Here is a 21,634-nt window from a genome sequence, read left to right on the forward strand (position 1 = left end):
AGACAGCTTTTCTAAATAGTCTGTTATCTAAAAAAATCGGATCAAGAACCATAGCTAGGTACTTAAAAGTTCCCACAGTTTCAACTGCTAGGCCCATTAAGTAAAACTCTGTGTCTTGTTTTTTGCAAAAGAGTAACTCGTTTGTCTTTGCCACATTGATCTCTAGCTCGCTATCATTGCACCGTGCTTCAAGGACCTTTTTTATGTGTGCTAGATAGGAGGCCTCACCAAGGGGGGCAGTTTTTTGTAAGAGGCCTACTAAGGCCATGTCATCAGCATATTTCATCAATTTAAAGGTGCTATTATTTATAGAAAACTCATTTGCGAATAGATAAGCAAAGAGGAAAGAACGCTGATGGAATGCACAAAATGCCATTTACACATACCCTAAGAGGGCAACAGGAGAGATCTATGTTAATATTGGCTAGTCTTTGCAGGCAAATGTGTAGCTTCATACAATTAAAAGCTGCACTAAAGTCTATGAATAGGACTCTAGCAAGCGGTTTCGAAATGGAGTCTAGAAGGACCAGCACAGCATCGTCAGTCCCTCTGTCACTTCTATAAGCAAACTGCCGCGGATCTACGTGCTGGTCACTTGAGAGGTGAGGAGCTCTACCAGAACTCTCCATTGTTTTACGCAACATGGAGGTGATGGCTATGGGTCGGAAATCTTCAGGTTTACTTGCACCAGGCTTCTTAGGTATGGGCCTTATTGAAGAAACTTTCAAAGACGTGGGTACACCTGCAACAAGGAGGGAGTTAAATAGCTTTGAAAAAACACATTTTAATTGTGGGGCACAATCTTTAAAGGTCCTATGACATGATGCTTTTATATAGGCCTTAGTGGTCCCCTAATACTGTATCTGAAGTCTCTTTCCCCGAAATTCAGCGTTGGTGCAGAATTACAGCCACTAGAGCCAGTCCCACAATGAGCTTTCCTTAGTATGTGCCATTTCTGTGTCTATAGCTTTTAAATGCTATTGAGGAGAGAGTGGGGGCAAGGTGGAGGGTGAGGTTGTGGCTTGACCAACTGCCCCTTTGCTTGTTTTCAAGCCATGATGTCTCTCTCATGGGCGGGCCAAATTCTCTGGGCGGGCAAAGCCGAGAAAGGGGAGGTAACCTTGCTCCTTATGACCTCCATAAGGAGGAGATTCCAGATTGGCCCATCTGAACTTCCATTTTCTCAAAGGCAGAAGCAGGATACCCAGGGCTCGGTTTACACCTATCGCCATTTCTAGCCACTGGGGGACCATAGGCAGGCTGGGGGAACTCATTAATGTTAAAAAACCTCGAAGTGAAATTTTCATGCCATGGGACCTTTTAAGTACGCTGGCTTTCCAGCCATCTTTAACGTCCCGCTGTTGGAATCCTCTACAGTGAAATACAGACACCCTTTACACCATTTACCTGTCAGCATTTTAATCGTGTTTAATCCAGCTGCTAGCTAACGGTAGGCTAACATTACCTGCTGTCAAGTGAAGTGTTAACTAGTGTCACGTGCAGCGATGCTCCTGTTGCCTTTAACGTCTGTTTCAGAGCATCAGAGAGCACCGCAGAAGGCATTTTAGTGGCACCGAAACGAGGCACCGAAATCCACGTTGCAATTCGGTCCGGTAGATACCGGTCGTTGAGGCACCGGTGCCGTATTAACAATGGGTTTCGGTACCCAACCATATTTCAGACACACAGTCCTCACAGAATTTAATGTATGATGTTAGTGTCCCAATTTGTGTTGTCAAAGCAGTCCCTGAGTTGACCTTTGTTTATTTCAGACGACATCTGTATCTGCTTGATGGCTGGTTTCGTCTTTTTGAGCATAGCTTTATATTAAAGCTGTTGTAGGTAAGATTGTGAAGATCCTGGACTTTGCCAACAAATTTGAACATTGACAACTTCTCAGTCCCTCCCCCCTTTCTGCTGCAGTTAACACTGTCTTCTAAGCCCCTCCCACATGTCAAACAACATTTTCAATAACTAAACACTAACACAATGTTAACTTTACTCACCAACAGTTAAACAATGCTAACTAGCAGGTGTTAGGTTGTAAAAAGTTAAAACCATGCTTATGTTTTATGTTTTAAATAATAAATTGTATGCTGCAGTCAGGTTATGAAAATAGGAATGGAATCTAGAATGACTAGCCTACTAAGGTAAAAACAGCTGGTTATTTCTCTCCCCCTCTCTTCCTGTTTCTTGCAGATAGATTAGGTTAAAACCAACTATTAACATATGAAGAGAAACGTCTCTTTGAGTCTCCAACCTCCTGGTGCCAAGTCTGGGTTAGAACAAAGGAAATGCAAACTCTGTAAACTTGAATATAATCAGCACTACATGATAATCAACCTTAGTCTGTGACCTGGGGTAAACCTAAAATCAGAGGTGTGTCCTTAATCAGAGACCCACAATTCCACAGGAATATAATTCGGAAACCGAGGTGATTTCGGGACTTCAGCTGTGACCCCGCAAGGGGAAGCTGCTGGAGTCCGCTGTTTAGTGTATATGTTTTGTCATGTCGGATGGCTGCTAACTGTGACCCTACAGGGGAAGCATGTTTTGCAGTTGGCTTGCTGGCAGTGTTTTGTGTTTTATGTTTGATATGTTTTGTCTTGTCGTTTTCATGCAGTTTCATTAAACCTTTTTCTTAACTTTCAATTCGACGCCAGCCTCTCCTTCCTCCTCCAGAAATCGAACGAACACGTCTCTTAAATATTTTCTTAACACAGGCTAGCGTTTTCCATTTCAGCATCATATCAGACCGACCACTACTACTATTATCCTCACCGACGTAGCTTTGTGGACTTTTGACTACTAATAACCAAGTAAAAGATAAATCATTCATGGTAATTATGTTACCTGTCGAGAATTAATGTGGCTACATCTGCATTGTTCTTCAGATCTTTAAAATCCCAGAGCTCAAGCCACCTCTGAAATGCCACTCTAATATTCCCGAGTTTTGGGAAATCTTTCTGCAGCTTGTGCGTGGGGAAGTGGGAGGGGAGGGGAGAACCCTATTATATGCGTGTGCATGCATGAGCAGTGATTGACAGGCAGATAGACACCCCCTGTGGCCCTGATTGAAGAAAATAAACTGGGAGCGGTGGAATTTTGCCAATCGCACTACAGGTGGTGCCAGAGGAGCTGGATTTTTTTATATTACATAATTCATGTAGTTCTACTGGAACATAGGGTCAGTTTTAGCAAATATGACAGAAAGTTAGTTTTATAAGACTTACCTACTGCATCTTTAAGGCAGGAGGTGAATTACATTATGGTCGGATTTCCCAAGGGGTGGTCTGCACACCACTTTATATGCCTCAGGAATAGTTCCGTAGCAGCGGTCAAGGGTCCGATTTAACCGTGTAGGACAGTCAACATATTGATGAACAGTGGGCAGATGTGTAAACAAGTTACATGAGTTAAAGTCCCGAAGGACGAAGACTGCTGGTCTGCAGAGCGGGCTGGTCTGCAGAGCGGGTGAGTGCATTATAGCTTTCTGTTATTTTTTCCCTTCATGCTTAGTCATTCGGTCCGGGCACATACACAAGAATAACAGTAATTTCACCGAACTCTAGCGGGAGGTAGAATGGTCTGAAGGATACAGTCAATATCTCACAGTCCGGTGTGCACACCTGCTCCCGAACGCAATACTGTGCAGCCCAATGATTGTCGACAAATAAACACAGCCCCCTCCCCCGATGGATTTAAGCTACGCTTATTTCGGTCTGCTCTTATGGTGGTATATCCAGACAGAGTTGGACTTTCATGATTGTCTTTGAGCCATGATTCCATCAAACGCACACTCTGTCTGAAATCACAGTCATGTTCTGCTCTTAACGCCAGTTCATCGAGTTTGTTGCTTACCGATCAAACATTGGTTAGAGTGATGACAGGCAGTGGGAATCTGCTGCGGCGTCTCCAAAGTCGGGGGCCTCACACCTCCCCTTGAACCTCGCTTTTTCCTTGCTTTCTTCCTCCTCTCTGGCCATTTAGCAGGCCGTCAGATTTCCACACAGTCGGCAGGAAGAGTTGGTGGGGCTACACCAGTTGGGCGTAGGGAGAGCAGGTGCTCGCGGTTGTAAGTGAGGTAGTCTTGACGGCCTGACAGGCAATTCCCAGTTCCAAATGGCGATAGGTAAAGTAGTATCCATAAAAAAGCGATTTTCATGACGATAGAGTCCATAGTGAGATGCTATTTTTGGCAAGTGATATACACATCCAACTGAAGGAATGCTCTATAAAAACACATAGAAAACAAGTCTAAAAACACAAACAAACCGTGAGCATAGGGTCAGCGTCTGTCCGCGCCCACAGTAGTCCGGGGACACAAACCTTTACAATAGTTGAAACACATTTGCAATCAAATGGTAAGACAAGTCTCCCAGGCATTAAAGGGTTCAGTGGCGTTAGAGTTTCTATATCGCTGCCGACCGTGTGGCTACAGTTAAGCTAATGTCTACAACAGCAGAAGTGTTTTTTCAGCAGTCTCAGTTCATTTAGAGCTCAGTTTCTTACCGGCTGCCATTCGGGTGTTGTAGGTCATCAGTTCCGCATGCTTTAGCTGGTGATCACGGCAGCTTTTCTTCTTTTCAACTCTTGCCGTTTGCTGCTCTTGACTTGACAAACGTTGTAATTTCGGGTCACATTACTGTTGAAACATGTCTGGTTGGGTAGTATTTGGTTCAGAAGCCTTAATCTGTGATTTTTGACAGTAGAAAGTGCTGCTATATTCTATTACTGTGGTAGCTGTGTGCAAACGCCAGGGAAACCTGTAATCTTGGCTGCCAATGTTGTTAATTTCTCCCCAATTTCGGGTCACACTGCTGCTGAAACATGTCTGGTTGTGTCATATTTGGTTTATAAGCCTTTTATTGGTGTTTTTTACGGTACAAAGTCCTGCTTTACAGCTTTATATATTGACTGTACGGCAACAACAGGAGTGAGATATGGACTGCTGACCAATCAGAAAGAGAAAGTGTTCTTTGAACATTAAATCATGTAAACATATTCTAGTACAAACACAAAATACAAGTATGAACCTGAAAATGCTATATAATAGATATTTTAATGCACCTCTCTGCTGTTCAAGTGTATTATTTGAACCCTATATGTAACAAGTTATGATTATTTATGTGGCGCAGTCCCTCTATGATATGACATACAGTTGGACAGTTCACACATACTGTAATGCTCATTACATCCACATAAAGTAGTGATGAGGAGGGGGCCTTTGCGTCTTCTTGTTGGAGCAGGGTTGTACTGCGAAATATGATACATCACAGCAGGGTGTGGTCAGAGGTTCAAGAGATGTATATCTTTCAACTTGTAGAGCTATGCTTCCAGAATCTAGTGTAAAGTTACTTTTTAAGCTCAGCAGAAATACTAAATTGATTTATATTCACCTAATTATTGTTTTATCATCTTGCTCTTGGCCCATGCCTCTGTTTTCCACCATCCTGTGATCCTCTTTTAGGGCGGTGCTCTGCTCGGAAATGTAAATGCATTACTCACCTCATTCCCTGACGACCCCAGTCAGCAGTATCAAAATCAGTGTCAGATACTGCTGGAAGGACTGAACCTGCCACTGCTTCTACAGAAGGAGATGGACAGACAGGCCAAGTGAGTAACTGTTGAGTCTGTTCTAATGCTAATGCTGGGTTACCTCCCAGTCTTGTTTGTTTTTGTTTTTTTTATTAAATCTTATCTTAAAATTTTTTTATATCTTGTTACGAGAGTAGTGTAAGTTAGAGCAAGAATGCCAGGTGCGTTATATGAGTGACGTCAATGAGTGAGTGGTTGAGCGAGAAAAAAACAAGAGCGAGCGTCGGCGATGTTGGTGAGAGTACTTGGCGTACGAGAGTTAGCAATGATGTTGTAAAGTGAGCCTACAGTTAATGAATAACAAGCTTCTCAAGACACGGTGGCTTCATCTGCTCTTTATTTTGCTGGTAAAGTGAAGGGTGTTACCCCTGAAAGCATTGGCCCTGAAGGGAACTTCTCCCCTGTGCTTACCGACTACGGTCTGGGAGCCCGAAACAGGAAAGGCGTAACAATCTTAATACTTTAGAGCAATCTGAGGAAACAACAGTAATCTGAGGAAACAATTTCTTCATGCAACCACGTCATTGTCATGTTTAATGTGTTTTAAGTAGTTTTTGAATTACCATGGACTTCTCTGATACAGAATTGTCTATAGATCCTAATAGGTTTCCTAACGGCTACAGACATGACGCCAAAGGAGTTGACCAGCATTTTCTTTGTTAACTAGGCTGAAGAGCAACACCTCAGAGGCTTCCCAATTTGACTCACCAGATGACCAACATCAACCCCAAGACACAAACGTCCTCAACAAAACACACTGCCTTGACATCGCCAATAACTGCAAGGGCGATGTCATGGTGGAGAGTGGCTTGGACTGGTTCCTCTCCATCACTCCATCACTGTTGCCAGATGGTATGACATCATCTATAATTATATCAGCTCAAGAAAACCTAAATAGAAAACAAAGTTGGTCAGAAATGTCTACAGTGACTAAACAGCCAAACTGTCAAACTAAGGACATTCCAAGTAACACTGGCTCATCATTAAACCCTGATGTAATTTCAAATCCTATTGAAACAGTCCCCTGTGCTTCAGAAGAAAATGGAATAAGTGAGAAAAATGAAAACGTCAAAGTAAAAAGCTTAAACCATAAGGAGATAAAGCAATCTCAGAAACCAGAAGATAAAAAACATCCAGATTCAATGGGGTGTGTGATTCAGAAAGTTTCTACGAATCTGAGAGACAGAAGAAGGGAGCTGGAGCTGAATCAACAGTCTGACAAAGCGGGAGGAGATGGACATGGAGAGAGGGTGGTGTCTGGAGATGCGAGTAAAATTGGGACTGATGTTTTGAATATGACTTCAGATTCCCACTCCAGCAGCACACTATCATCAGCTAAGAACTGCCTCTCAAATAACTTGGTTCAGGATAACCTGCTCTCTGGCCAAGAAAGTAGATTAGAGAATGAAGACGAGAGGGACCAGGCTAGGACGAAGAACATCAGTACTGTACTGAATGAAAAGATGGCAGTGGAAGCTGAAACAGAAAAACAATTGAATGCAAAGTTATTAGGCTTTAGATTCAAACCAAGGAAGATGAGACCATTAGTCCATAACCACAACTTTAATGCCAGCCCAGATGTCAGCACAGAGTTCCAAACTTATTGTAACCCAGGCAGCGGAGATCCTCACACCTACAAAGAAAGCAGAATAAGTAAACAGAAGCCAGATAGTCATGACTCAGCTGTCCCACTTATAAACACAGAGAAGAATAAAAGAAAGAAAAGACAGAGCCAGTACCAAAATCTTTTGGAAGGTGGAAAGCAGCTGAGCTGTGTCGGTGAGGTGGGAGAGAGAGGGTCTGAAGCCAGTATTTCTTTTAGATCAAAAGAGCTGGATAAGTATGACTTTTCCTTTGGAAAGGGCAAATTGGCACATGAAAAAACTGTGGGTCGAATAAAGGGGAGTGATGATACAGAAAATCTGTGTCAAAAACAAAGAACCAGAGTCAACCCCTGCAATGAGACTAATGTAGGTAGCTTTACTTGCGTCCAACCTTTAAAACCAACCACTTGCATCAATGATCCAGCACCATCCAAATCAAGCCACACCAAGTCCACTCTGGCCCTTTCAACCCTGGCTAAACTCTCAAGTTTCTCGTTCAACTGCACAACTGAACTCCCGATCACAGCTCAAACGAAAGTGGAAAAAAATCCTACTGCAGTGGGAAAAAGTCCACTTAACAGACATGGTGCTGAATGCTCAAAAGCAAATTCCAAAGACAATAAAATTCTAAATCCTCCTGAAAACAGTCCCTTATTAAGGAAGATCAATGCTGTAATCACAGTGGGCAAAGTAAAGGACATATTACCTGACCCAGCCACAGAGCTCACACTAGGACAGGAACATGAACAAGGGAAAGAGTTACCAACTGAAACCAAGTGCAAAGCAAAGCAGACAGAGCCTACTCATGCTGCCAACCATTTTCGTGTAAACATGGTGAATGATGGTCCTGTTGACTATGGAACAACTGCCATTCTGAAGAAAAGAAAATGTTTTGAGCTGGGTCCTCCACTGAGTAGTATTGGTGGTTCCAAAGGTCCCTTCTCAGGACTGTCTCTGCCTGGCTTTGTTGAGTTAGGTAATGATGTTTTCGACACTGACTGGGACAAAGAGGTTTCAAAGAAAGCCAAAATTGGAAGTCAAAACTGACTTGTGTGTATAAAAAAAAATGAATTTGCCTAATGTATGATTTCTGTAGTCTGTTGAATCATTCGAGAATATATCTTGAACAACTTCAGTTTATTACTTACTAACTACAATAAAAGAGTACGTCATATTCTGTATATCTGCATTATTTAATGTAAGCATTGACTAGGAAGGGGTCAAAGGTGGTCAACCAGGAGTCAGTGGGTGACCGGAGAAATGTCAAGGAAACCATTCACATCCGTTGCCAGAGAAAGACCATCCAAGATCAAGAATTAATTTCCTTGATCAAGGAATCACATTTTTTTTTCTTAAAATGTATCTTTAAAATTGTATAAATAATGTTCTGTTTGTACTGTATAATTGTAAATAAAGGTGTTTTGCTGTACACAAAGGTGCTTCACTGTACATACTAAACAGTTCCTCTTTCTGTGACAAATTCCCTTTTTTTGGGAACATAATTGGTATTGGCATATGCTGTTCAGCATGTTTTTTGAAATCAACATTAAAAGGATAGATTGCCTGGACACCTTGTAACAATGCATTATGTAATAAAACGTCAAAATGTAATAAATATATACTTCATGGGTGCCTGCGTAGCTCACCTGGTGGAACGGACGCCCGTATATGGAGGTTTGCTCCTTGAAGAAGAAAAAACAGTGCAAACCCCACATTCAACCGCTGTCTGATTATGTAATTTATTACAAAATGTGGAGAAATTTATATTGTTTTTAGGGATTTTATTACAAAATGTGACAGATTACATAATGCGGGTGTTATTACATAATGAAGTGAATTTTTATTAAATTGTTGCATTTTATTACATAATGCGTTGTTACACACCAGTTTCCACAGTATAATGGAAATTAAATCCCAAATGATGCTGTAATTATTAAATACTATGCCATTCTGCACAGAAGAGTACTATATAGTCCAAACTACGAGCTGCAGGCCAAACCAGACAATATGCCAATGTGCAGAGTGCGAGGCGATGGAGGTGATGTATTGCAAATTTTGGATCACTTCCTGTGTCCACTCAACTGGGTTGACCCATGTGTCAATGTCATCTGACATTCCAGGCCAGTAGTACGGTTTGCTGATGGAATCCCTGTTTGTTTTTTTGGCCACAGTGTGCCCCTGTCCTGCTGTCATGAAAATCTTAAAAAATTGTGGCAGCCTCTGCAGGTCCACACTAGCTTGGCTCCGCCCTCCTACATACTTTCGCTCAATTTTCATCATCGCTGCCGAATATCCAGAAGTTAAAACCCAAGCAAGAACAATCTTTGCTGAGTTTTGTTGGTGGCCATGATATTATGCCCTCCTCCCTAGAGGGTTCGGGAAAAGTTAGATTCTCCAGCTCGCTCCGTTAATGGTGAAGAAGTTGGCTAAGGCGAACGCTAGCGATGCTAAGCTGACGTCACGACCAAACGTTAGCGATTGGTTATGGCAGATCCAGAGTGGCTCTGGGCAGATCCAATAGTTTTAAACTTCAACAGAGTACCCGCCTTCAAGGAAGTTAACACTTGTCAATGGAGAGTGGCCAGACTCTCGTACAAATGAAATGGACCAGAGTCTGGTAAGACCAGGTTAGGTCCACACACCACATTTTTTTAGTATAAGAGTTTTCTGTCTTTGGAAAAAAAAAAGTAGGCTGTATTAGTTTGGATTATAAAATAAAGTAATTTATAGGTCTATAATAAAGAGATCACAGATGTATTTGGTGGTGGCTATTCTATTTATCTTTAAATCTGTAAAAAAGTTGGCTTTATAAAATATTAAACTTTACCATAAAATCACAATAATCTATGTGATATTGGTGCACTTCATAACTAACATTACTCAGTGACTGGACCAACATAGCCTGTGGGGTGCAATCGTATTTTGGCAGGCATACTGTTAATAACTAACATGATCTGTTATTGCATTAGAGCAGATCACAAGTTCAAATATAAACTGATCAATCTATAAATTGATAAATGCGTGGTATCAATTACTAACATCATCTGTTATTGCATTAGAGCAGATCACACATTCAAATATAAACTGATCTATAAATTAATAAATGCGTGGTGGTTGACAATGTATATGCAATGCATCACAATGTCTTATCTTGCACATCAAAAGTGTTGACCTTCCGACAAAAATTAGTTTTTTCATTCCTGGAGTATCCCTCTGGATAAGACTTGACACTTGATAAGTATCAGAGAATACCTTTGTATATGTCTTTATCCACGATAAATGAGTAGTGATGGCACAGTGGATATGACACATGGCTTTGGTGTGGGATGTCCAGGTTAAATTCACACTGCGATACATCAATCAATGTGTCCCTGAGCAAGACACTTAACCCATAGTCTCACCTTTTATCTCAATCTAGGCAGATGAGACAATGGATATTACAGAACCAACTTGTGCTTGTGCTGCGCTACATTGATGACAAACACAACGTGCAGGAATTCATCCCTCTGCAGTCAGCAACAGCTGAGTCCATTGCTACAGCATTGAAAGATGGTCTTGCTGCCATCCTTCCTGAGGAATAGAAAGGCAAATTAATCTGCCAGGCATATGATGAAGCCAGCGTTATGAGGAGTGCCACTGCAGGATGTGTACCCAAATGCCCACTACATCCACTGCTATGCACATCAGCTAAATCTAATAATGCAGCAGTCCACCTCTCACATCTCCAACTTGAGAAACGTTTTTTGTGTCCTTGATGAAGTAGTGGCTTTCACAGTCGTGCTGTCAATACTGTGTTTGAGCACAGAATGGACCTCATCCACTGTTTTGAGAGCATACGGGAGTCCAGTGAATTTTACCCCATAACTGTCATAGAAGCAGAAGGCTATGCTAAGCTACTGGAATATCCAGATTTTAACTTCATCCTGCAACTTTTCCACCACATCACGCCAACATGTGGACCTCCTCTATGCCAAGCTCCAGAAGAGGAAGGTAGATTCAGTCCATATAAAAGGATGCATCCAGCAGTTCCAACTGGACATTCAAAATATCAGGTAATAACTGTATACCAGTTATTATGTGTTTATTATGCTTTTCTATTATTATTGCAATATAATAATTATGATGATTAATTCAAAAAATCTATATCCTTTACAGAGATTCTCTCCATGAAATGGCTGTGGGGGCAAAGCAGTGGCTCTCAGCCAGATGCAAATAATTGAAAACATGTCTTATATTCTAGTTTCTTCAAAGTAGCCACCCTTTGCTCTGATTACTGCTTTGCACACTCTTGGCATTCTCTTGATGAGCTTCAAGAGGTAGTCACCTGAAATGGTTTTCCAACAGTCTTGAAGGAGTTCCCAGAGATGCTTAGCACTTGTTGGCCCTTTTGCCTTCACTCTGCGGTCCAGCTCACCCCAAACCATCTTGATTGGGTTCAGGTCCGGTGACTGTGGAGGCCAGGTCATCTGGAGCAGCACTCCATCACTCTCATTCTTGGTCAAATAGCCCTTACACAGCCTGGAGGTGTGTCAATGTCCTGTTGAAAAATAAATGATGGTCCAACTAAACGCAAACCGGATGGGATGGCATGTCGCTACAGGATGCTGTGGTAGCCATGCTTGTTCAGTATGCCTTCAATTTTGAATAAATCCCCAACAGTGTCACCAGCAAAGCACCCCCACACCATCACACCTCCTCCTCCATGCTTCACGGTGGGAACCAGGCATGTAGAATCCATCCGTTCACCTTTTCTGCGTCGCACAAAGACACGGCGGTTGGAACCAAAGATCTCAAATTTGGACTTGTCAGACCAAAGCACAGATTTCCACTGGTCTAATGTCCATTTCTTGTGTTTCTTGGCCCAAACAAATCTCTTCTGCTTGTTGCCTCTCCTTAGCAGTGGTTTCCTAGCAGCTACTTGACCATGAAAGCCTGATTCGCGCAGTCTCCTCTTAACAGTTGTTCTCGAGATGTGTCTGCTGCTAGAACTCTGTGTGGCATTCATCTGGTCTCTAATCTGAGCTGCTGTTAACTTGCGATTTCTGAGGCTGGTGACCCGGATGAATTTATCCTCAGCAGCAGAGGTGACTCTTGGTCTTCCTTTCCTGGGGCGGTCCTCATGTGAGCCAGTTTCGTTGTAGCGCTTGATGGTTTTTGCAACTGCACTTGGGGACACATTCAAAGTTTTCGCAATTTTCCAGACTGACTGACCTATATTTGTTAAAGTAATGATGGCCACTCGTTTCTCTTTACTTAGCTGATTGGTTCTTGCCATAATATGAATTCTAACAGTTGTCCAATAGGGATGTTGGCTGTGTATCAACCTGACTTCTCAAAACACAACTGATGGTCCCAACCCCATTAATAAGGGAAAAAATTCCACTAATTAACCGTGACAAGGCACACCTGTGAAGTGAAAACCATTTCAGGTGACTACCTCATGAAGCTCATTGAGAGAACACCAAGGGTTTGCAGCGCAATCAAAAAAGCAAAGGGTGGCTACTTTGAGGAATCTAAAATATAAGACATGTTTTCAGTTATTTCACACTTTTTTGTTAAGTACATAATTCCATATGTGTTCATTCATAGTTTTGATGCCTTCAGTGAGAATCTACAATGTAAATGGTCATGAAAATAAAGAAAACGCATTGAATGAGAAGGTGTGTCCAAACATTTGGCCTGAACTGTAGGTCTTAAAAATAATTAGCCTTTAGAATAAGTTTATTTGCTGTCGGTAGCCTATGGGCTACTAATGATTTAGTTTGAAGTTCCTGTGACGTGACGTTTCCAGTCTATGGTTCAGACTCAAACACATAGAGCTCTGAAGCAGACCTGTGGGTCCACTCTCGCTGTAAAAAGCTGTGCAGCTTCAAGTTGATGGATACGCTCTGCTGTCGACATGCTGTGGCAGCGTTTGTGCTCCGTGTATTTCTGCCGTAGTTTCGGTTTTCCACCTCTGATGTAGACCCAAATGGGGCTCTGTGTCTGTCAGAAGGTCTAAGATCTACCATCTCAGCAGAGCAATCATGTATTGCACAGCAGGCTATGGTGCAGGTAGATTATTTTCTGAAATATAGTGACTTTATTCTTGTAATAGCCTATTATAACTTTATTTTTCTCGAAATATCACGACTCCTCCAAATCTCAGAGAACATAGATAGGATGAGTTATATTTTAAATGTGCACAAAGTTATGGACATGAGCAGAAATCTTGCTCAAACATCTGAAATATTACAGTCCAGGGGTTTATTAATACATTACATTGAATAATGTATAATTGAGGTGAATACCTATCATATGCACATTTAAGGAGGTTACTTCCCCAACAAAAGAGGAAGGAGGAGTAAATTATGCCTAAGCTTCATTTGTGCTGACTCTTAGAAAAGTCGATCCAAAGGAGAATAAATAGTTGAAAGCAAAACAGAAGAGAGCCTTACTGCAATATTTTCCATTATGTTTTTATATTTGGATTGTAATCTATGTTTCCCTTTACATAAATATATTTCCAGCATATTGATTCAGAAAACGGTAGAAATAGGTGCATAACAATTCACCAGAATGCAGGAAATGTGTTTGATGCTCAAAATATGACTCCCCACATCATAAGTCACCACACAAATCAGGAAACAAAACCTTGGCCTTTGGGTTGCCAGGCCAGTTATGATTAGGCCAAATGTTGGTGCCATTTAACTTACATCTACAAACTGGAAGCTAAAATGAACATACTATGGCTATTAACAAGCTGGGCAAGCCAATAGCCGTTTGCATTGCATTCAGTTTATTTAAACCAGTCCAGGCTAAGCCCCAAACCTCCTCAAGTCCTAGAAACGCCCCTGCTCTCAGCAATTGGGGAAACGTCAGGATTTCAGTCAACAGGACCATGATTGCTGCAGAGGTGAGTTTATTTTGTAGAAATTGGTCACTGTCCATGTGCAACAAAGCAAAATTATTTGTTGCTAAAAATGCTACTTAATGTGTTTTAATTATTACTTTAAAATAAAGTAAAGTATACTTAAGTACAGTAATCAATTACATTTATTTAGTTACTGTCCACCCCTGTTTAGGACTGTTGGAAAACAATTCTCAGTGTGTTTTTTATCTCTGTCTGTAGGTCTGTGATACCATACTGGGCCACTCCAGGGAACGCTTCTCCTTCACAAACTACCTTGTCAGTGCCACCTTGCTGGAGGGCGACCGGTTTGTAGAGTACTGCTCTGCATTCCCTAAATGAAGCACTGAACATCACCTTGAAGGCCTATCCAATGCTCAATGGAACCAAGCTAGACACTTTAATAGCTGTTATTTCCAGTTTAGGCTTATTAGTACATTAACTAATGTTAAAATACACACCTTAGTTAACTTTTATTAACAGTTAGTCCAGGCTTATTACTGCATTAACTAATGGTAATATAGACACCTTAGTTAACTGTAATTAACAGTTAGTTAAGGCATTAACTAATGGTAAATAATGCATCAATTAATACTTAGTAACATGAACAAACATGAGCATTGTTAATAAATGTTTATTAGACACCTTATTTAACTATAATTAACGGTTAATTAATGCTTATTAATGCATTAAGTAATGCTAATTAATGTACCCTTACCACGATAGGTCTAATTTCAGGTCAAATCTTTCCAAATGTTTTAATTTAATGCTCCAGTATTTCTCTTACATATATTCTAGTTAAATACTGCAATTACTTTTGAGCATTTTGTAATTTATTTGTGTTTTACAGTATTTGTGAAGAATATACTTTAGAGAACAGTATTGTTTTTCTTACATCAATGTACTTCCAATATCTTCTACAGGACTTCTGATATGACGGCATCCAAGGCACAGCATAACTGCTCCCATTAGAAATTTGGTGTCTAGCATAAACATGCATAAATATCACTCATTAAGAGTGTCTTTTAAATCTCTAAACATAAAAAGCCAACAAACAATATGAAACAATATACAATGTTTTGTATAGAATAGTGTCTTTAATTACTAAAACAGTTTAAAACAGTTACAGGTTGTTGTTATTTTTTTTTATTTTTATTTTTTTGCAAATGTAAGAAAGCAACATCCTAATAAGGTTGAGTCTCTTCTCAACTGTTAGCCAACTAAATTTGGCCAGGCTCAACATACATATATTGATGAAGTTTTAAATTTACAGGAGTTAAATTGACCAGAATCAGAGTGACCTGATCTTCAATGTGTAGAGATGACCTAAGAATATGGTTATCCTGAGAAATGTTATCCTTTACCTTAGCTATTACAGTTTTTCTCAGTTGCTTTGGTTGATTTCTCAAGTCATTCTTAACATTTGCAAACCAGCAGTGGCAGTTTTTCTATGAGGCCAATGGAAGCTTGGCCTCCCCGTGAAAAATATTAAGTATATTTTAAAATATAAAAACTAAATTTATGATTCCCACAGTTGTGTGTTTTTCTGATTTTGCCATTTACCTTATCAAAACATTCCATTATCATTTTCTTCTTTAGCTTGTAGAGCAAAACAGCTGCCCTCTGCTACTGCCTGCTTGGTGCAGTCCTGTCTTTGCTCTGTCTAATAGTTAGTAAAATGCTACAAACGCTCAAAGGAGGCCAGCTTTTCCTGGCATCCCTAAGAGAAAAATGAAACATTTTCAGCCACTCAGATTGAGGCCAGGTTTCACCGAGCTCAAGACTGAATGGTCAATTCATTGTAAATAAAAAAAACCAGGGAGAACAGGTTGAACCTGGCTTCTCAATAATCACATGCCCCAGGCCAGATGTGTAACTATGGTTACTAAAAATACGTGGCGGTGCCAGCCGGTGTCGTGCCAAGGTACTTATCCCCGGCAGGATTTGTATCCCCTGGCCGCGGGAGCGCTCGTGCACTCGGAGCGGAGCTTCGGTCCCCTACAGGTTGTCTCATTGGAACTACAGCTGCAGCTAAAAGTTACATAGTGGAAGAATCGACAGGGTTTTCCATTTTTAACAAGGGTCTCATTTATCTACATAAATACGTTTATTTGTCTGTTACATTAAGGCGACGTGTTAATTGTTTAATGCGTCGTTTATTATTGTGGATTAATGAACAGTGTTTTCCAAAGTTCCATATTGACATGCTCCTTAGCTATAGGCCTATTTACGTTAGCCATGCAGGTTAATGAATAATATTTTTTATGTGTGCTGCTTTAAAACAGCACACATCTCCATATTATGTCAGGTTGTTTATTGGGACCTGGTAAACTCTGAAGGTAACATACATGATGACAGGATAGACACTTTGCATGTAAGGGGAGGGGGTACAGATTATTATTATTATATTATATTATATATATTATATATTTTGTGTATCCCCTCAGTAACTTATGTAGTGATTGAAACAGGTAAGTGTCCAGAACAAACCAGGACGAGAGGCCAATTACAAAATATGAATTGAGTTTATTCACAAAGTTGACATAGATAAAGAACACTAAGAGGAAAAGGCCAATAAGGCCAGCATAAAACTACACAGTAACAACTTTAACGGGGAAAGTGCAATGGCATCAACACAATCACTTATATAGCAAATAATGCACCGGAATAATAGAAGCTAGTGATATGCCTCAGGGCCCAATATACACAATAAAAGAGCAAAAGAACAAATTAGCACTACACACTTTAAAACATTAATTCCATGCAAGGAGTAATAGAAAACAACACCTCAAATCACACTAATAGGCAATAAGGGGCCTCCAAAGCTATATCTGAGCCTATAACCAGCTTTAGAATTGCACAGCGCCGGTCAGTGATATTGCACTTTACCCTTTAATAATAATAATAATAATAATAATAATAATAATAAAAATGAAATAAAACGAACAAACCCAACTAAGAAAGAAAACCAATTGTACTAATAACTGCCCGTTACTATAAATAAGGGTGGGGAAAAAACAATGACAGACAATATTGCATTCAAAAACAGACCTTTAAGTCATTTACGTTTCATTCAGACCAGCAGTATGTTTTAATGTCGTTTTGACCGGTACTAGAAAGAAAAAACAAAAACACACTGAACATCTCAGTTATATTCTACTATATTTAATAGATTTCACGGTTCATAACTTACAATCATTATCTCCGCTCCAAGTTTGGGCTCATCTGAACAGCTGACTGGATTTGTTTTACAGCGCACCTATAGCCTATGGCAACCTGTATTCTGTCACTGCAGTCTTCTGCACTCTATGAAAACAAATGCATTTCCTAATCAAACAACTTTTCTTACACTTCTTATGCTGTAGAGGTTTAAATGAAAACGGCACCTACCACAAGGCAAAATGTTTGGCCGTCGCACATGTACACCCCGTTGCACTTCCTGACTTTGCGGGTCGATAGAGACAAAGAGAGAGAGAGAGCGCAACTTACCGGTGTCCCTAAATAACCTCCGCCCTCAACAGGGCCATGACGTCACACCCATTACAATAGCCCCAATTTTGAAAGGTCACCGTCCCGGTGACAACTACAGCCATGGTCTAAACACTTCTTGCACGTTATTACCAACATGGGGCACTGGTGATGTTCTGTCTAAGGTGACTAGGGTTTGATTTACTGCCTTTGGAAGGTGGAAAGGGTTAGAATGCTGCCCTGCTCTGCTTCTCTGAGGCTGCTTTTGCCCCAGGCTAGACTTCCCTATTGCCACTACATTTAGATTACTGCTTAGGCCATCTCCCTGTCCATGATAAACTGATGGTGGGGTGCCTGGGCTACCTGATTCTACAGCTCTGGTTTGACAAGCTGACTCAGGGACAGTAGGGGAGGGGGCCCCGACTCGCCGTTGCTCTGGCTCAATGGTGATTATGACTCCCTCAGAATCGTCATCAACTATGTTGGGATTTGACTGTTGATGTGGATCCGCTTGCAGCCCAGGGTCTGGAACAGGTTGGGTTTGTATCGAAGGAACCTGGGTAATAGCGGTAGGCAACACTCTAAGCTCCGATCTGTTAAGATTCTTTTCTGGACCAGCACAATCTCTGGGGCATATTTTGTAAACCCTTCCGTCCTCATCCAGGTGTTTTAAAACCACATAGACAGTTGGATCCCAGGCGTCTTGAATTTTTATGACGACCTGTAGGGTGACTTTTCCTGTAGACAAGGGTTCCTGGGGCAAGCAGGGATGTTTCTGTTGGCTGGTAGTATCTGTTTCTTTGTTCCGCTGCCCTCTGGAGCTGCTCCTTCACACGAAGATAGATTGAACTCAGACGATTTGTGTGTTCATCCATCCAGTCCTGTGCTGAACTGGGCCTAGATTCTTCCTCTGATGAACCCAACAAGAAATCCACTGGCAGTTGAGCCTTCTGGCCAAACATGAGTTCGTACGGTGAATAACCTGTAGATTGGTGTTCCGTAGTGTTGTAAGCATAGAGCACTTGAGGTAGGTATTGTGGCCATTTTCTTTTCTTTTCTTTTGGGAGGGTTCGCAACAAGTCATGCAATGTTCGATTAAACCTTTCACATTGCCCATTGCCCTCTGGATGGTAGGGTGTGGTTCTGCTCTTTTCAACTCCATACAGATGGCAAAGTCTTTTCATGAGGTCCCCTTCAAAACATTTCCCTTGATCACTGTGAATTCGTTTTGGTACTCCATAAATGTAAAACCACTTCTCTGTCAGCACATGGGCCACTGTGCTCGCCCGCTGATCTGATGTTGGGTATGCCTGGGAAAATTTAGAAAACACATCTGTCACCACCAGTACATTCTCCCGTCCATCACTGGCTTTATCCAAGATGGTTAAATCAATGGCAATGACTTCCAAAGGTTTAGAAGCCACCAGACCCCCCCTGAAGGTACGTACTTTTGGTTGTACTGCTTTCGCCAGCGTGCAGCGATTACACTCCCGACAGTATTGTTCAATGTCGTTCCCCATGAATGGCCAAAAACACCTCTGCCTCACGAGACTCTTGGTACGTTCAATACCTTGATGCCCATGATCGTCATGGAGGCTTTTCAGGACCTCTGATTGTAAACACTGGGGCAACAACAACTGAAACAGGACTTGTCCTTCCCCCGGTATCTGAATTTGACGATACAGGATACCATCCCTTGATTTTATTCTAGCCCACTGTTGCACCAACTTCTTCACACCTTTGCAAACACTGGCCATTTCTTGTTTCACTGGAGGTTTTCCTCTTTTCCAGTATGGCAAGAATATGCCAATCACTGGATCTGTGGCCTGTAGAGCCAATAGGTCAGCTTTTGGTCGTGATGGGAAAGCAGCTATAGTTTGGCAGGTGGCTGCACGAGCATTGGCAACTTGAGGTGTGCTTTCGGTTTGTTCGTGGACTTCTTGTGGTACTTTCACACCAGGAAATAGAGAGAATGTGCTCTGGGAGGGAAACTGGCGTGACAAAGCATCCGCGTTACGATTAGTGGGTCCTGGTCGATATTTGATTTCAAAGTCGAAAACTGCCAACTCTGAGGCCCAACGTTGTTCCACAGCTCCCAGTTTAGCTGACTGTAGATAACTGAGAGGGTTGTTATCTGTAAACACCACAAATGTATTCCCCAGCAGATACTCTCGAAATTTTTGGGTAACTGCCCATTTCAGTGCTAGGAATTCTAGTTTTCTGGAACTATAGTTGGACATGTTCCTTTCTGTAGGTCTGAGGCCTCTGCTTGCGAAAGCAATCGGACGACGTTTTCCGCCTTGATCTTGGGATAACACTGCTCCGAGTCCAGCATAACTGGCATCGATTTCAAGGACAAAGGGTTTAGTGAAATCAGCATATCCCAAAACTGGTGCGCTAACAAGCAACCTCTTAAGTGTTTGGAATACATGTTCACACTCATCGCTCCAGCTGCCGCCAATGACACTTTTCCCCGGGGTCTTGTGCTTCTTCTTGGTGCCCCCCATTTCAGCCACCAGCCGGTGGAGTGGAGCCGCATACTTTGCAAAACCTTCAACAAAGCGACGGTAGTAGGAGGCAAACCCCAAGAATGATTGTAGCTCTTTACAAGTGGTCGGTCTGGACCATTCGGCTACTGCACTGATCTTCGAGGGGTCAGTGGAGACACCAGAGGCTGAGATTACATGGCCCAAGTAACTGACCTCAGATTGGAAGAAGTGACATTTCTGTAGCTTTAACTTCAGATTGTGTTCTTTGAGACGGGTCAGTACCAGGTCAAGACGTTGGAGGTGCTGGTCAAAGGAGGAGGAGAAAATAACAATGTCGTCTAGGTACAATAGTAAAGACTGAAAACTCTGATCTCCAAAAATCCGCTCCATCAACCTTTGAAAGGTACTAGGGGCATTACATAGGCCAAACGGCATCCGATTAAACTCAAAGAGTCCAAAAGGTGTGCAAAAGGCAGTCTTTGCTTTGTCCTTCTCTGCCATGGGTACTTGGTTGTATCCACTTGCTAGGTCCAATGTTGAAAACAACTGGGCACCAGTGAGGGCATCCAAGGACTCCTCAATCCGAGGCAGGGGAAAAGCATCCTTTCTTGTCTTGGCATTGAGCAAACGGTAGTCCACACATAACCTGATTTCTCCATTCTTTTAAAAAAACCACCACAATTGGCGAGGAATAGGGGCTACAGCTTGGGACGCACCACCCCTCTATCCAACAGTTCCTGGATGTGAGTTTTAACTTGTTCATACTGTGATGGCGGGGAGTCTGCGGTAGCGTTGCCGCACTGGGACAACATCCACTAAAGGAATCTCATGCTCCACCAAGGTAGTACATCCCAGGTCGCCCTCTCCCTGGCTGAAAACTGTGCTGTGTTTCTGCAAAAGCGTCAGTCCTTGTTGTGTCTGTTCAGAGGAAAGGTTAGACCATGACAAGTTGGAAAGATCAAGGGCCAGGGGACTCTGAGCAGTCACTTGATGAATCACTGCTACAGTGCTCTGATTCTCGGTCTCCTCAATGAAAACTGTGTTTTCCGATTGCAGTGGGTCAACCATGTGCAGTTCACCTAGCTGTGTGTGAGGCGGTAGCCATACATCTTCCGTGCCCACGTTGACCACAGGGATTTCAATACGGCCCTGGTGGACAGAAAGAAGGGCTGAAGACACAAGGACGCCTGCCGGAAGTGGATTCCCCGTGACCAGGGGTTCGAGGAGTACTGAGGGGAGAGTGATGTTGGCGGCAGCAGGACAGGCAGTGCGAATCCACTTCAATGTACCAGCAGGGACCCGGATGGCTCGACCATGAACTTTGGCTTTACCCAAGTACCCCCGTGTGTTCAAAGCTTCCATGCGTTGACACCTAGAAAAGGTTTCTGTCCACTCCTTACTGGCAGCTTGGAGAACAGGTGATTCAAAAAGACTGGAGCCAAACTGTTCAAACAGCAAGTGGTAACAACGGCCAATGATGTTCATTCCTAAGAGGCCAGGTACAGCTTCTTCTTGTTGTCCGGACTCACCCTGGGGGTCCTCTACAACTAGCACGCCCATTTGTGTCAGGGTCTTACCCAAAACAG

At 42.1% G+C, this 21,634-nt stretch overlaps 1 protein-coding gene across 1 annotated transcript in view; it reads left to right on the forward strand.

The window, feature by feature from the left end:
* The window catches only part of LOC114573513 (DNA helicase MCM9), a 29,998-nt gene extending 21,343 nt beyond the window's left edge, over window positions 1–8,655 (forward strand). The window contains exons 6-7 of the mRNA XM_028605751.1: window positions 5,471–5,616; window positions 6,266–8,655. Coding sequence (XP_028461552.1) covers window positions 5,471–5,616; window positions 6,266–8,249 — 2,130 coding nt within the window. The 3' untranslated portion in view covers window positions 8,250–8,655. The remainder of the gene's footprint in view (window positions 1–5,470; window positions 5,617–6,265) is intronic.
* The last annotated feature ends 12,979 nt before the right edge of the window (window positions 8,656–21,634 follow it).

Source organism: Perca flavescens, chromosome 18 (genome assembly GCF_004354835.1).
Source record: "Perca flavescens isolate YP-PL-M2 chromosome 18, PFLA_1.0, whole genome shotgun sequence".
Classification (NCBI taxonomy): Eukaryota; Metazoa; Chordata; class Actinopteri; order Perciformes; family Percidae; genus Perca; species Perca flavescens.